At 45.4% G+C, this 14,594-nt stretch overlaps 1 protein-coding gene across 12 annotated transcripts in view; it reads right to left on the bottom strand.

The window, feature by feature from the left end:
• The window catches only part of FGGY (FGGY carbohydrate kinase domain containing), a 419,791-nt gene that overhangs the window by 81,017 nt on the left and 324,180 nt on the right, over positions 1-14,594 (bottom strand). For 11 of the 12 annotated variants that reach the window (XM_045477592.1, XM_045477599.1, XM_045477591.1 and 8 more), the window contains 2 exons: positions 9,820-9,894; positions 4,225-4,345 (listed from right to left, as the gene is read on the bottom strand). In XM_045477592.1, coding sequence (XP_045333548.1) covers positions 4,225-4,345; positions 9,820-9,894 — 196 coding nt within the window. The remainder of the gene's footprint in view (positions 1-4,224; positions 4,346-9,819; positions 9,895-14,594) is intronic. The other variant, XM_045477595.1, reaches the window with a different exon arrangement.

Raw genomic sequence — 14,594 nt, 5'->3', positions numbered from 1 at the left:
CATCAGCCAACTACAGGGGAAGGACAGACACTGGGCCACACGGAAGGGCTGTGTGGGCCCAGTCAGGAGAGCGCTGCATGCCTTTGTAGCAGCTGGGACCACCCTCATAGACATGGCCCTTCTTAGAAGATAGCAAGCACCTGTAAATGCCGTTGACCTTCCAGCCCCTCCTTACCCTGTCAAAAGCCTCACTAGTTCTGAGCAGGGAGTAGGCACCTGCAGTCCCTTCCCCTGGGGAACCGGACACCAGAGCGAATCTGGTGGATCCCCCACTAGCTCTCCGGTTGTACCCTAAGGACTCTGGAGCCAGACCGCGAGCGTTTGAAATCTGGCTTGCTCGCTGATTTACCTGTGCGATCCTGGGCAAGTTCCTGGACCTCTTTGTGTCCCGGTTACCCCATCTGCAAAATGGGGATAAGATTCTACCTCCCTCTAGGGCTGCTGCGAGGATTTAAAGTACTATTGTGAGTGAGGCACTTAAAACAGTGCTTGGCTCAGAGAAAACACTACATTAGCATTAGCTGTTAGGATTCTTAATATTTACCCTTATCTCTAAAGACTTCCTCCTCATCCCTGTCACCTGGATGATAGCAACTCACTGCTTCCACTTCCCTTCAGGTCAATCCCACCTCGTCCCTTTCCACCTCCCACCTGCTGTGGGTCCTGGGACACCAGCCTGTGCAGACCACATCCATGGCTCCCTTGTCCTCATGGCTGAAACCTTGACTAAGCTCTAGTCGGGCAGCCTCTTCAGAGCCCCTCAGACTCAGGATGGCTATGCCCCTGCCTGCCCCTTGCAAGCTTCGGGGTGGTAAGACTGTGGGCAGCCCCAGGGGACCGCCCGGTCATCGGGGTTTCCCTACACTCTGCCCACACCTCTGTAACAGACCCTTTGTTTGATTTTACTCCAAACTTTGTGCGTCATCTGTTCCCTGCCTGGACCTGACTCATACCGACACCAGCATCCTCTGGGTCCTTGCTGTCCTCTCTGGACACTGCTCAGAGCACCGAGAGCACTTTTTTTGGTTTGCAATGACCCTTCTGGCAGGACCTTATCGTTTTTCTTTGCATCCCCCTGCCAAGCTCAGTGCTTGGTATGCTTGTGTGCTCAGAGAAGGCTTCAGAGTGAATTAAATGGAAGGACAAATTATTAAAATAATGAGTAAGAAAGAGGGAAATCCCTGCTGAAACGGCCAGGGATTAAAAAAAAAAAAAAAGAAACCAAAAAACAAAATTCAGAGAAGGAACATTCAGTCCCAAGTCAATGGAGGAAACCTACAATTACTTAGGACACACCAAGTATTTCTTGAAACCACAGTTAAACTAACTGCCAGACATACAGGGAGATTCTTCCTCCTCACGTAGAGGACATTTTCCCAAGTTGGCAAAGCCCCATTCTCTCTGCGTGCACGGAGAAGCCTGCTCGTCACATGCCAAAGATTTGCTTACAAATTATTAAACTGTGCTTTTAAAATTTTTTTCTCTCTAACACACCTCCTTCTTTTTGGCGAGGGGCTGCTTTAAGGGAAGAAGTGAGTTAACATTTATGGAACACTGACTTCCAGGCATGGACCTTGGTGCTCATGAACTCACGAGCATGTACCCCTTCAGCACAATCTATCAGGAGGAAATAGCGTTATCTCTTTCAGAAGAGGAAAACGAGGCTCAGAGAGGTAAGGCAGCTTGCCCAAAGTCACAGAGGTGACCCCCTGCTCTTTCCATGACTCCACACTATCTCCAAAGAATCTTCTAATCCCGCTGGGTTTTTGACAGGCAGTCCTGAGACTCATGCACCAGGTCTATGGTCCTCCTGAAGCCTCTGTTTGCAGGAAAATCGGAACTACAATGTTTCGAGGCATCCAAGACTCTACCTCTATACCCACTGGTGTGCACCTGCCTTTTACAGGACCCAATGCGAATGTGTTCTTTTCTGTGAGTGCTGGGTGAAGGAGGGGAGAAGGAAACTCTGCCTGGAATGGGAACTATTTTATCCAATGCATTAATGAGTTGAGCAGAACCCAAAGCATTTAAAGGCAGATGCACTTTGCCATCACTCGTCAGTCACAGCTTCCCGACGCAGAGGAATTCCAGCCAAAGAAAAGGTCCCTTTGTCTGGAAGTGTAACTGGTCCACGGCCAGAGACAAAGGGTCCAGTTTCAATCGGAATCCAAATAACGATTAACAGCCTTTTCATTCAACAGCCTGAAGAACTGTTTCCAAAGCAGAACTTTCTGTGAAGCTGCTACCCGCCCCTGCTTCTGAGTCAGCTCAGGGACGTAAGGCCTGGAAGAGGACCCACTTTCATTAAGGCTGGAGCCGCAGTGCCTGGTCAGGACCCGGGTCACTCAAACTGCCCTGCTCTCGGGGCATTCTCACAGGTGACGCGTTAGCCAGGGCAGATCTTATCTCCCCTCCTGCACAGAGGTAGGAAGGCTTCATGGCAATTAGAAGGCTGGAAATTGGAAAGTCACTCACAGATCACATTTTAAGTCTGAATCTTATCTGACTAGCTAGCTGACTTTTAGATAAAATGTGGTTATCGGTTTTCTCCTAGGGAAAACTACAAGGTAATTTGGGCTCCTTTTTTTAGGTCTTTCCTCTTTCAGCCTCAGCATGGCCCACGTCCCTAGGTTATAGACACTTTCAAGGAAGAGTAATTAACACATTGGTACAAACTACTCAGGAAAGCCAAGAAACCTGGGTGAGCAGCAGAGCGTAGGGGCCGCTTAGCCTAGACATACCCAGGGCACTGTCCTAGTTCTGTCCCTCCCCTCTTACTAATGTTTGACTTTGGAAAGTGAATTTAATTGACCTTCCTAGCCTCAGTTTCTTTGTCTGTAAGATGGGGCACCGATTGCTACCTTTTGGCAGTTTATGAAGTTAAACATATACAGAGTGATTCTAGCAACACACAGTGGGAGCTTGGTTAATGGTAGTAATTTCTATACTTAACATCCTGATACATTTACCCTTAGACTATGTGCTTTTTTATACTGTCCTCTGGCTTATGCCTCAGTTTATTTATCTCTAAGATGGGGATGAAGAATTTATTTAGTTTGATCTCCCAAAGTGCAGGGGTTGACTACGCCCCTGATATTTGGTAAAGCTCTCATCCGCAGAAATCTGTATCTTCTGGAGGGGACAAGAGTGATGTGAAGCAGTGTCAAGGGCAGGGACCTTGATTCACCCAGGTGTCAGAGGTAAGGAATCCAGGTGATGGGGGAGGGACAGCAAGAGATCATGATGAAGGGAGGCTACTGAAGGATGGACTCATATCACACTGGACCTGGAGCTGTAGGCAGGGTCCAATCCCCTCTATTTCCCTTCCCTTGCCCTGCTCTGGTGCCTGGCCATCCTGGGGTGGGGGGATGCCCATCTCCAGGAGACACCAGGGGAGAAGGGACAAGGGGCATGAGAGCACCAGTTCCAGAGGGACAGCAGCCCAGGGAAGGCTCTGTGATACAAGCCAAGCCTCCTGCCAACGGGGTCCCTTTCTTGAAGGCTGAGGGATCAGCAGCGGGGATCCTGCTCTGCTGTGTTCGTATCACAAAGGGACCAGCCCATGCTTCTGGATTTTCCTGACATGTGTCATAGCTATGAAAGAATCACAGGATCTTGGGGTCTCGGGGCTCAAATTCCCATCTGCAGCCAGACCCCAGTTCCCACAGAGCAGCTGGGCTCAGAATTCTTTCTTCAAGACAGCTTCCCCATCACTTCCTCCAGAGCGCTTGCCCTGCCCGGTCCCAGGTCCAAACCAGGGTGAGGTGTCCTACTATGTTTCTGTGACACTCGGTGCTTTTCTCACTCTCAGCTCTTGCCACACAATATTTGCACAGTGGTTTGTCCTTGTCAATAGACTCTGAGCTCTCTGGGGGCAGGAATCCTGTCTTACCCATCTCTGCATCTTCAATATTCCCCACAAGTGTGCATCAGAAGAGGTGCTCATACTGTTCCGTAAAGGCTTAAATTATGTCCTAGCCCTTGCCGACCCCTGTCATTTCTCAGGATCATTCAAAAGATGCCTTCACAGAGAAGTCACTTTCTCCATCATGGCTACAGACACTTCACAGTGATCTTAAGAAACAAGAATACATTTTAACCTAACTACGCACAATAATTTGGCACATCACTTGTACCCTGCTATCTCCAACCCTGTCCGGTTCTTAGCCGGGCATATTTGCTGCCAAGCCCAAAGTGACATCCTCTGTTCCTCCTCAGACTTACCTGTAATGTCTGCATGCATCTGCACAAAAAGGGGATTCTTGCTCAGGCCTCCACACAGGAAAAGAGTGCTGAGAGAGTGCCCTGCCGCCTCCAGGGCCTCTATGATGAGGCGGGTCCCAAACTTAAAGGGAAAAAGCAGAAGAAAGCATCAGGAGAGCAGCAGCACAAAGAAAAGCTCTGGAACATTTACTAAGTGTCCACCCAGGGCCAGACAGACACCACACTGAGAGCTTTACATGCCCTGTCTCGGAGCGCTGAGACGCCGGGAGACTGTGTCGCTTCTGATCACACGGCGAATGAAGTCACAGAGTGGGAATTCCAATGGGGGCCTGATTCCCAAACCTGCTTAATTACTATACCATTCACTTCCATCAGTAGTCACACGACATTGACAAAAACAACTGATGGTGCTACCACAGTTAGTATTAACACAGTCCACCAGAACCCACACGTCATGGGTGTTTGCTGTGGCCCCCGATGCTCTAGCAGGAACGAAGCATGGAGTGATTGGCTGGTGGTCTGTGGGTCAGGCTTCCTTCCCTGGATAGGAACTGAAGAGGTTGGTGCTTTGGAAAAGGACACCAATAAAATCAGCAGCAGACACATGAGAAGACAGCTCCAGCTGCATGAAGATGAGAGTAAGACTTCAGGCTGGCAAAGGGCTGACCTGTCCTTTATTCTCACTGGAAGCCAGGCAGCGGTTCTCCAATGACAGTTCTGGAGCCCGCGGCCTGGGACGAGGTGGGAATCCCGTGCTCTGGTTTGTTCATGGCTTCACAGTGCTTCATTTCAGCCCTCATGTGCTAGGATCCCCCCAAAATGTGTTATGCTCCTCATCTTGCTAAGTTTACTAAACTCAGTACAAATCGCTGATGCTTGAGAAAAGGACAGTGCTGTGGGGTCATCAGGGTGAATGCCAACGTACGATTCTTTAGTTTTAACTAGGGTACATGAAGAGCTAAAAATCAGTTTATTTGGAGGTTCAAAAACTGGAAGTTCATGAGTCATCATTTATTTGGGGTCAGGATTCAAAACAAAAAGGTGGAGTGTGACATGACTTTGTGAGGCAGCCACATGACAATGGTTGAGAAAGTGGCTCTGGAGGGCAATGAGAGAGGAATGGTTTTTTGATGGTGAGAGAGAGCCCTCGAGATGTTTAGAGAGCGATTAACTCTGAGGGATGACACAGTCCCAGGTGTGGACAAGGGGGTGAGTTGACGAAGCAGAGGGAGGAGAAGGTCAGGGAACATAAGAAGGTCAAGGATCTAGGAGGCCACAGATGGGACAGCCACAAAGAAGGCAGGGTTAGGGCTGGAGAGAAAACTGTGAGGTGGTATCCTGCATGTTGCTGGGAAGCTGGTACCCAAGTGTGTAGACAAGAAGAAGGCAGTTTAGCATGAGGGCATGCCCTCTCAGAGGAGTAACCAAAGTAAAGGAAGAGGGTTTGGGAAGTGGCCAGGATGTCCCTCTGACCCGCAGGGGTGGGATGCAGGGCGAGGGTAGCCTCTTTTGACAAGGCAGTCTGGAGAGCTGTCTTCCCTGTGTCTGGCGGTGTCTCTGAGAGAGGGAGTGGATAGGAGGGGGGGGGGGGGACCGTGAGGCATGAAATCCTGAATGCTGTGTAGTAAATTATGAGAGACGGGGGCAGTTCAGGAGCAAAAGCTCAGCAGTTCCAGCCCAGGGGCCCTCAGCTCTTCGTGAATCTGGCAAGAATATGGATTAGGTGAAACTTGGGCCTCCAAAAATAATCCACAGATGTAGTGTGTTAAAAAAAAATTAAAACATGTTGTACTGTATAAGGCCAGATCCTGCTTATTGCATGTGGCTGATTATCCCCAGATGTTCTTTCTTAAGCTTTTGGGGGGTCATGAACCCTCTTGAGAATATGATAAAACCTACTGACCTTTCCAGAAAAAAAGCCACTTACAAAATAGTATTATGAATGATTTTAGAAGGTCGACAGATGCCCTTATGTCCACCATGGATCATTTGGTGTCTGTGGATTTCAGGACACTCTAGTCTAATCAAGGGGCATGAGCCTGTAGTAGTTAAGAGCATGGCTTTTGAATTCAAGAAACCTAGGTTGGGGTTAAGACATTTCACCTACTTCTTGAATCAAACTGTATGGAACCTAAGACTCAATTCCCATTTTGTAAAAAGGAATAGTAACATCACATTCATTTATCTTAAAACTCTACGAATTGTCAGAAATGTTAACACGCAAGTAACATTTTTTTTATTATGGTCTTAGATTCGATGAAATACAGTAATACTTATTTGCAAGGTTGCCGCTATAGACAGCGTATGCACAACTCACACAAGGGTGTCAGGTACATGGCAGGTGTTTGGACATTATCGCTATCTTGGTTATTAGCTATACTAGAGGTGCTCTGCTACCCATTTTGATGTCGTCTCCAATCTTATGACAAACTCAAAAACTGCACCTTGTTATCCCCATGTAGGAGTTCTATGATTTGCCTGAGGGTCTGTGTTGGGGGAGGACAGCTTCCCCCCAACACGCATGAAAATACCATGCAAAATTGCTATGTCTGATACTTCTGAAACCAGAGAAGTGTGGTTCATGTGATTAGTGGGCCAGAGCCGAGGGTAACACAAAGCACATTCCCTTGGGAAAAGGCAAGAAAGTATCTGCACAAGAGGCACTCCCTTGGGAGGGGCTGTGACAGCCTTGCCTCTCCCCCATGTGGCATTGTTGGCTGGAATTTCCCACTCAGTCAGTAACAGGGCATTCCCTTCGGGTGTCCCAGGCTCCACTCTGTGAAATGTCCCACCCTCCTTAAATGCCTTGCCATGGGGCTTTGTGCTAAAATGATTTTGTGCTCACCTTTCTGGAAAAAATGTTTTCACAGAGAAATTTAAATTAAAATCAGGCTAGTCCACTGGGAATGTACAGAACCAAATGCAAATCGAGAGACTTCAAATGCAAATAGTACTTTTTAAGGGTCTATTCTGAAAAGAAAACTATAGATGAACAGGCTATGGATAAACTGGTTGTTTGACAAGTCTTTCAATTCAGTGTGATCAAGAGAGAATTTTACTTCATGGAGAGTTTCGCACAGTCCCAAGTTAACTTCATTACAATATCGCTTTCATTCTATTCCTACAAAATACCAACCACATCTATTCACAACATATAGATGCTAGGGCAATATTCAGAGCTAATGAAACAAAAAAACCATTTTTTTCCCCAAGTTGAACATCATGGGAAAATATCTGTTATCAGAATACTTCTTTGAAATGCACATTTCTGCCTGAAAGATGGGCATACTGTCTTACCTTTGCAAAACAAACTGAACTACTCACAATTCAGTTGACCCTACAATGAAACCTTATTAAAAAAAAAAAAAAAAGGTCTTAAATTTCCTTCCCTTTGCGGTATTATAAAGGTCATTAAGGCGATGGACAGAATAAATATGATAGCTTTTAATACATGTACAACCCACTGAATACAAGATTGGTTTTCCAACTGTGTGGTATTTGGGAAAATGTAGCTGGCTGGCTCCACCCAGCCCGCATGATATTTAACCTCATTTACACGGAAGGGGGGTGCCTCTGTGAGGTGATCCTGGCCAAAATAACAAAGTTTGCTAAGATGTGTAAAATAAAAACTGGCCTTAGAAATGCCTGGAAGCTTATTTCCTCCATGTAGCATTTACAAGCAAATCAAAAAGCAAATGCAGGTTGGGAGAGTGGAAAGAGCAGAGGATCGGGAGCGAGACACACTTCTCAGGCTCCACATGTGACTCTACTGAGCACTAGCTTTCTGACCTCGCAAAGTGCTTTTTCCTGTCTGTGAAATGAGGACAAGCTCACCTGCTTACAGGGTGCTAGGCCACAGGTGGGTGGGTGGTACTCTGGTGCCTGGCACAGCTAGTGGGTGTCGAGGAAAGGCAACGGTCATTATCATCGCGTGATGGTGCCCCTGGGTCTGCCTCTCGGCATGTACTCAGAGGACGAGCAACACACAGCTCAGATTTTCCATTTCAACGTGGTCATTTTATTCCACTCGAAGACTTCCATGCAATGGCATTGTTGGATCAGAAAACCAAAGTTCCTCAATACTCCATATAGCTACTTTTATTTTAAAAAGCCGGGGCCACCAATCCCAGCTCTGCTACTCACTAAGCTACATGAAACTGAGCAAGTTAAGTGGTCTTGCTTAAGCATAGGTTTCAAACCTGCGGAATGGGGATTCTAAGACCTAGTTCATTAGGTTGAGTCACATGATGTTTGTAAATATTTAGCACAGTGCCTGGCACATAATACCCCAAAACTAAATTATTCATCATGATTATCATTATTACCATCAAATAGGATCACTAAATAACTGTCTTGATGACTGATGCCCATTATTCTCCTTCATATTCATTTTACTATTCACTCCCTCCATTTTGACAGGTACCAGAATTACCTGTTTTTGACCAAGGTCCCATAAGTAAGACCAGCTGATCGATGCCACTGAATTAGCCAAGCTATTAAATCAATGACAGTTGCTTCAGGAAGATAGTCAAACTGGCACATAAATAAACTAAAAGGACTGTTTCATCCAATCCAGTTGGCCTGGGGCATATAAGACTGTATGTTCTTAGTGGTTGGAAAGCTTTACTCTCTCATCATAGCTACATGGACAAATGGGGCCATGAGAAAAGCACTTCTGTTAGTGATATGGATATACAGAAAAAAATGTATGCAGTTCTATTATTTGAAGGAATAAGGTTATGGAAGTGGTATATGGAGAAACAAAATAACTGAGTGGCATATAAATATGTCCACATAACAGGAACCAGGAAACTTTCTGTGTGTCTCTGAAAAATAATTTTGAATCAGAATTTACTGGCCTGATTTTTCCTTTCTGTTGGTCCAGGTTCTCTTACCAGAGTGGCTAAGCCTCGCTTGATTAGCTATAATTTTGGGGGTTCCTCCCAGCTCTGAAACTCAGAAAGCCATGACCCGCTCCTCCAAAATGCACTTCCTAACATGATCACCTCTGGGAGAATAAGAGTCCTTAGAGAATGATGTTTGAGCTTTTAGGAGTTTGTTTTCACTTTGGATTCATCTTCAGCATAGGAGTTCCTAACACTTTAAATTCTCCCCTCCTCTCCTTAACCATCTGAACCTCTTGCTGAAGCTGCTAATGACCTAAAAACAAACACTTCCAAGTTCTAAGGATGCTTACTATTTAGAGGAACCCTATAATGAATCCTTTTGCGAAGGGAACAATGTCATGTGTTTTGTAAGTGTGCACATTCTTTAACATCAGCTTTTCTTAATGCAGGCATACATGGCATCTGCTTCTATTTAATTGAGTTTGGAGGACAAGTTACATACATAACAACTATGATGCTCAAAGGCTTGAGCTCCTTTCAGCTTTCAGCCATGTGAGGTGATTAGTGAAGCAGGTGAAGAACTTTATCAAGATTTCCTTCCTAAAAGACACGCATCTCTTTTTGGCAAGCTCCCTTTTAATTAACAATCTCTGTCGCAAAAAGCACATGATGTATCTTGGAGGAGCATGCGGTCTAAAGTTTATTGATAGCCCTCGCTCTCTTTAAAAATGGCATTAAAGGGTCTTACAGCAATGGCTTGAACTGTGGCCAGGTAGAGAATGGCAAGATCATCGAGGTCCTGAGACAGTTTCAACCCGGTGACCTGGAGGGATGAAGAAAAGAAAAGAAAGAGATGGCCAAAAGGAGCTGCCATGGATAGAGATAGTTCCCATGAAACACGTTCAGATGTGTTTTCTTGCCCAAACAAGTTCATATGCAAATCCCCTTTTTGTGAGCTGAACGTGAAATGACTACCAAACTGTTTAATCTCCAGACCTGGGAAAAAACTATCATTTCTTCTCTAAAAGAAAGTGCCCTGCCTTGTATTAAACAAAAACAAAACAAATACCATACGGAAATTGTGTTTGATATTCCTTAGAATGGAATTAAGTCTTTCTTCTTCTTTAAAAAAAATGGTCTTTTATTATAAACACCCATTTTCTTTGGCTTAGAGAAATCAACATGGAACAGTGGCATTCTAGTAAAAGATGATCTTATTCTGAGCTCTGCTGTTGTCAGAATTCAGTGTAACAGCATCGAGGGGGTATTCAGAGTAAAATAATATGTCTCCTATAAATGTTATACCTACTAGGGGATAATTTACAATCTGTGGTTTGCAAGGGAATCCCATTAAAGTCAATCGGAACCACATGCTTATATGGAGTATGTCAATTTCTGAGAGATTCCAGAACTGAACAGGATGCTAAATGTAGATGCCTTCAAGACTTGTTCAACAGTCCCTCCTTCACACTTCCCATTCATTAACATCTTCTCTTGGGATATTTCTAGAGGGTGAAAAACTGCGGGGTTCTTCAAGCCTACTCTGAAGTTTGTGGATATCGATACCAGAATTTGCTCTGTATTTTCACATTACAAAATTAATCAACGTAACATAGGTTTACTCAGAGCCTACGGTGTGTATGATCTTGAGTGCAACGAGGTGGCGACATTAAAAGAGGAGAGCTGAGTGGTCTCCCCAGGTCCTTTCCCTTTGTCTCTCCAGTCCCCTTTAATTACCCTCTCCAGGCTGCCCTCTGAGCCAGGACTAAGGGGCCGTATTGACCTGTTGCAGGGCAGACTCCATTCTGTCACCGAAACCAGAGACCTGAGGGCACTCTCCCCTGACTTCTCCTTTCTTCTCGGATTTACACAGTCTCCCAAGTCGTGTCCATTTATCTCCCAAATCTTTCACGAATCCATCCCTTCTCTTCGTCCTGTTGCTCACTTCTTCAATCCAGGCCACCATTTTGTAAGTACTTGTTCTGACATACAAACCTGATCAGGTTACTCCCTGTGACAAATTGTCCACTGACCTCATTTCGAGGCAGAAATGCCTATGCTGTTTTATGTGCTCCCTCTTTGGCTTGCCCCTGCTTACTTCTCTAGCATCTGTACATGTCCTTCCTCACTTAGTATTCTCTGCTCTAGCTATTCTGACTACTCACTGAAGTCTGTTGATGCAGGCATTATTGGATTCAAGTAGAGCTACCTGCTAATGGTTTCTCTGGCCGAATAATTGGGTGACCAGATGAGAATTTGAGCTTTGAATTGAACACACAGGAACATGAAGATTTGAATGAGAGACTAGAGGGGAATTCTGGGTATGCATCTTCCCAAGCCAATAACTCGAGTGTGAAGGAACATCCCTTGTAAAGTTCCCCAGAGACCTAAACACATAGTAAAAACACTGGCAGTAAAGGAGAACATGAACACTGCTGATGTGATAGAAGTTCACTTCATAATGTGTGTAAGGAAATAACGTGCCCCAGGGAACACATACAATGGAAACCAGAACCTAGCTGTTCTGACAGACTACCTGTGATACTCACACAGGATCTCCAATGCCTAGCACTATGTCTGGCACATAGTAGGTACTAAATTACGATCCGCTGAATGTGTGAATTAATGACAATGCCTTTTCCCTTTGTATACCACTGTCTTTCCTAACATCCTAGCCTTTTGTGTCTAATTACGCGATTACGGGAGGATAATATTTACCACCTCAGCTCCTCATATATTCATAGAGGGGAGGGCCATTTACTCCATGCCCCAAGAAAGAAGAGTGGAAGATCACTTCTAGTTGCTCATTCCAGGCTTTCACCCCACCCCATCCCACCCCACTTCACCGCCCAGACTCGACACTTTGCTTCCCTCATCACAGTGGCTTAGAGGAGATCATCGGGGTAAAAGAGCAGCCCATTGCTCATATGGAACCTTTGTGTGAATTAGAAAAAGGTGCCCCCTCCAGGCAGACTAAATGCAAAAGGCATCCCATTTGGGAGAATAAATTATAAAAAGGAGAAGAGTGGGCAGGATTTCAGCCCTGTCGTATGTCCCTTCAGCCAAATACCTCATGTCATCGACCAGCACTGTATCACATGATGATCCCGGATAAAGATCGCTCATCATGAATGGTCTCTCTTTTCTCTACTGGCCTGGCCTCAACAGCATCTGTGCAGCTTACCTACTGGCAAAGCCAACTGGGACAAGGCCTAGAGCGGCCTTCCAGAACCAGTCCAGGAGGTACGCTACCTCTGGCTCCCCTCTCTGGTCATCAATGTGAATGAAGCTGTGACCCTTTGTGTGACTGGGTTATGTGCATGCTTGGCAGACTCACATCTCCCCGTAGGTGGGTCCTGAAGACCAGATTTGGGTACAGTGTGATGGGGTGGGGAAGAAATCTGACTTTGGATAGGAGATACATTCTGCTATTAATTAACTAGGAACCCTAGTGCCGTGTATGACATTTATAATGTAACTGGTTCTCATATCCTTCTTGATTAGCAAAAACCCGTAAGACAGGATGGATGCAATATCATCAGATTTCATTTTCTTTTTTTTTTTTTTAGTTTTTTAGGTACACTCCACACCTGGTGTGTAGCCCAGTGTGGGGCTTTAACTCAAGACCCTGAGATCGAGACCTGAGCTGAGATCAAGAGTCGGACGTTCAACCAATGGAGCCACCCAGGTTCCCCCAGATTTTATTTTCTTATCCTGCAGTAAATAATCGTAAGACTTTCCCCACAGTATTAATATTCAAGCAACAAAAGTATCATGGCCCCTTGTCTAAATGTCTAGTGCCCCCAGAGCTCAGAAATCATAGGGGAGAAGAGAGAAGATAGTTTCTTTTCTCCAGAAACTGAGAATGAGATCATGTAAATGAGCACTAAATTTAACTCCTAAGCTTGCTAGTAGCTCTGGCAAAAGGAACACCACACGGGTGACATAGCGTTTTCTTTTTCTGATAAATAAAACATACCTGTATTTCAAGGAAGAAAACATTATTATTCTAAGGAAGAAGGTACTCAGCAACGAACAGGACTAAGCAAGCACAGCTCTCCCACTCCATCTCCAACATCACCAGGGCCAGGGAGTTGAAACGTGACTCAGTGAAAGACATTTCTCTCTAAAGAAGTTACTGTGGTCTGGGGCCCTGCTTGCTTGACATCTCATCTGATAAGCAGATGGAGACTCCAGAAGGGCCCGTCATCATGAATTCCATTTGATTTCTCTCTCAAATACTAGGGACTTCAACCTTGCCTTGGCGAAAGTCAAATGGCTGTTGACCCTAAGGAGTGCCTGCCATGTGGACCACTCAGGAGGCTACAGAGACCTGTCAGGGAGCCAGCCTGGTAGGGAAGTGGCAGCAGTAGCCCAGGAACGCCAGGGACGTCCTGGGGGGAGGTGCAGCTTTGTAACCAGTGAGAAAGCTGAGACGTGACAGATGAGCAGATATCCCTATCTGAGGGCTGAATCGTTCCATCAATAAGGGGAAGTAGGAAGAAAGCATAAGTGGAAGGAGTGTGTTTCTAGAAGATGTGCATGTGCCTATTTTGAATGTTTGGGCAAGACAGTGAAATGTGCGGGGAAGCCCCAAGGGAGAGTTGCACTGGTAAGCACATTTTATTTATTTTGCTATTGTGTAACAAGGAGAACTGTAAGAGAAAACTTTTATAATTAATATTTAGAGATGTGTGAAAGCTGCATATGGTGGCCAAAGAGAAGCAAACTACGGCTGATAACTTCAACATCCTAGATGATAATTATAAAATGCTTATGTGGAATTTCTGAGCTTAGAAGACAAGTGTGGGTGAATGGAAAGAAGACAAGCTATGGAGGAAGACACCTGGGTTTGGATCTTGACGTTTCCCCAGCTGGCTGCACAACGGAGTGTTTGGTGACCTTTCTGAAGCCTATTCATGAAGTAGGAATAATGATACCTCAAGGCATTTTTGTGAAGATTAAAAATCATTTGCAAAGTGTCTTACATTTCCGGGAAGCTATACTGAGTCTACAAGAGCTAAACCATTGGGATGCCAATGACATTTAGCGTTGATTTTCTTTTCCTTTCTCTTACTAAATGTTTGTTCTCTTTATCTTAAATGCACGAAGGGTTCAATCCCATTCATTAATTGGAGTAGGGCAACAAAACATCTCCTTTAACATGGTATGGGTACCCCCAGGGTATTAATGAGGGGCCCTGAAGACTAGTGCACATCCAGCGTGGGGAAGACAGGGCAGAATGCCTGTTCACCATCATCAGCATGAGGATCATAATGTTAAAGATATGGACATCTAGGAGGGTGGACAAACAGCATGCCCCTGATGAGGGCCCAAGAGTAGGATGATGAGGGACTCACTGCAAGGACTCCTTGGAGAAGTCCTAGTCCTTATCAACCTACACACCTTCACTCACTATGTAAATAGTAAGGACAGATGAATTTCACCATAGACTTCACCTGAAGTCTTGCTGCCACTTAGGAGCTGTGAGACCTTGAGCACGCCTCATCTTTTCCTGGGATC

Source organism: Leopardus geoffroyi, chromosome C1 (genome assembly GCF_018350155.1).
Source record: "Leopardus geoffroyi isolate Oge1 chromosome C1, O.geoffroyi_Oge1_pat1.0, whole genome shotgun sequence".
Taxonomy (NCBI): domain Eukaryota; kingdom Metazoa; phylum Chordata; class Mammalia; order Carnivora; family Felidae; genus Leopardus; species Leopardus geoffroyi.
Note: the sequence above shows the minus strand (reverse complement) of the source record. Positions and strands in the feature narration are given on the sequence as shown.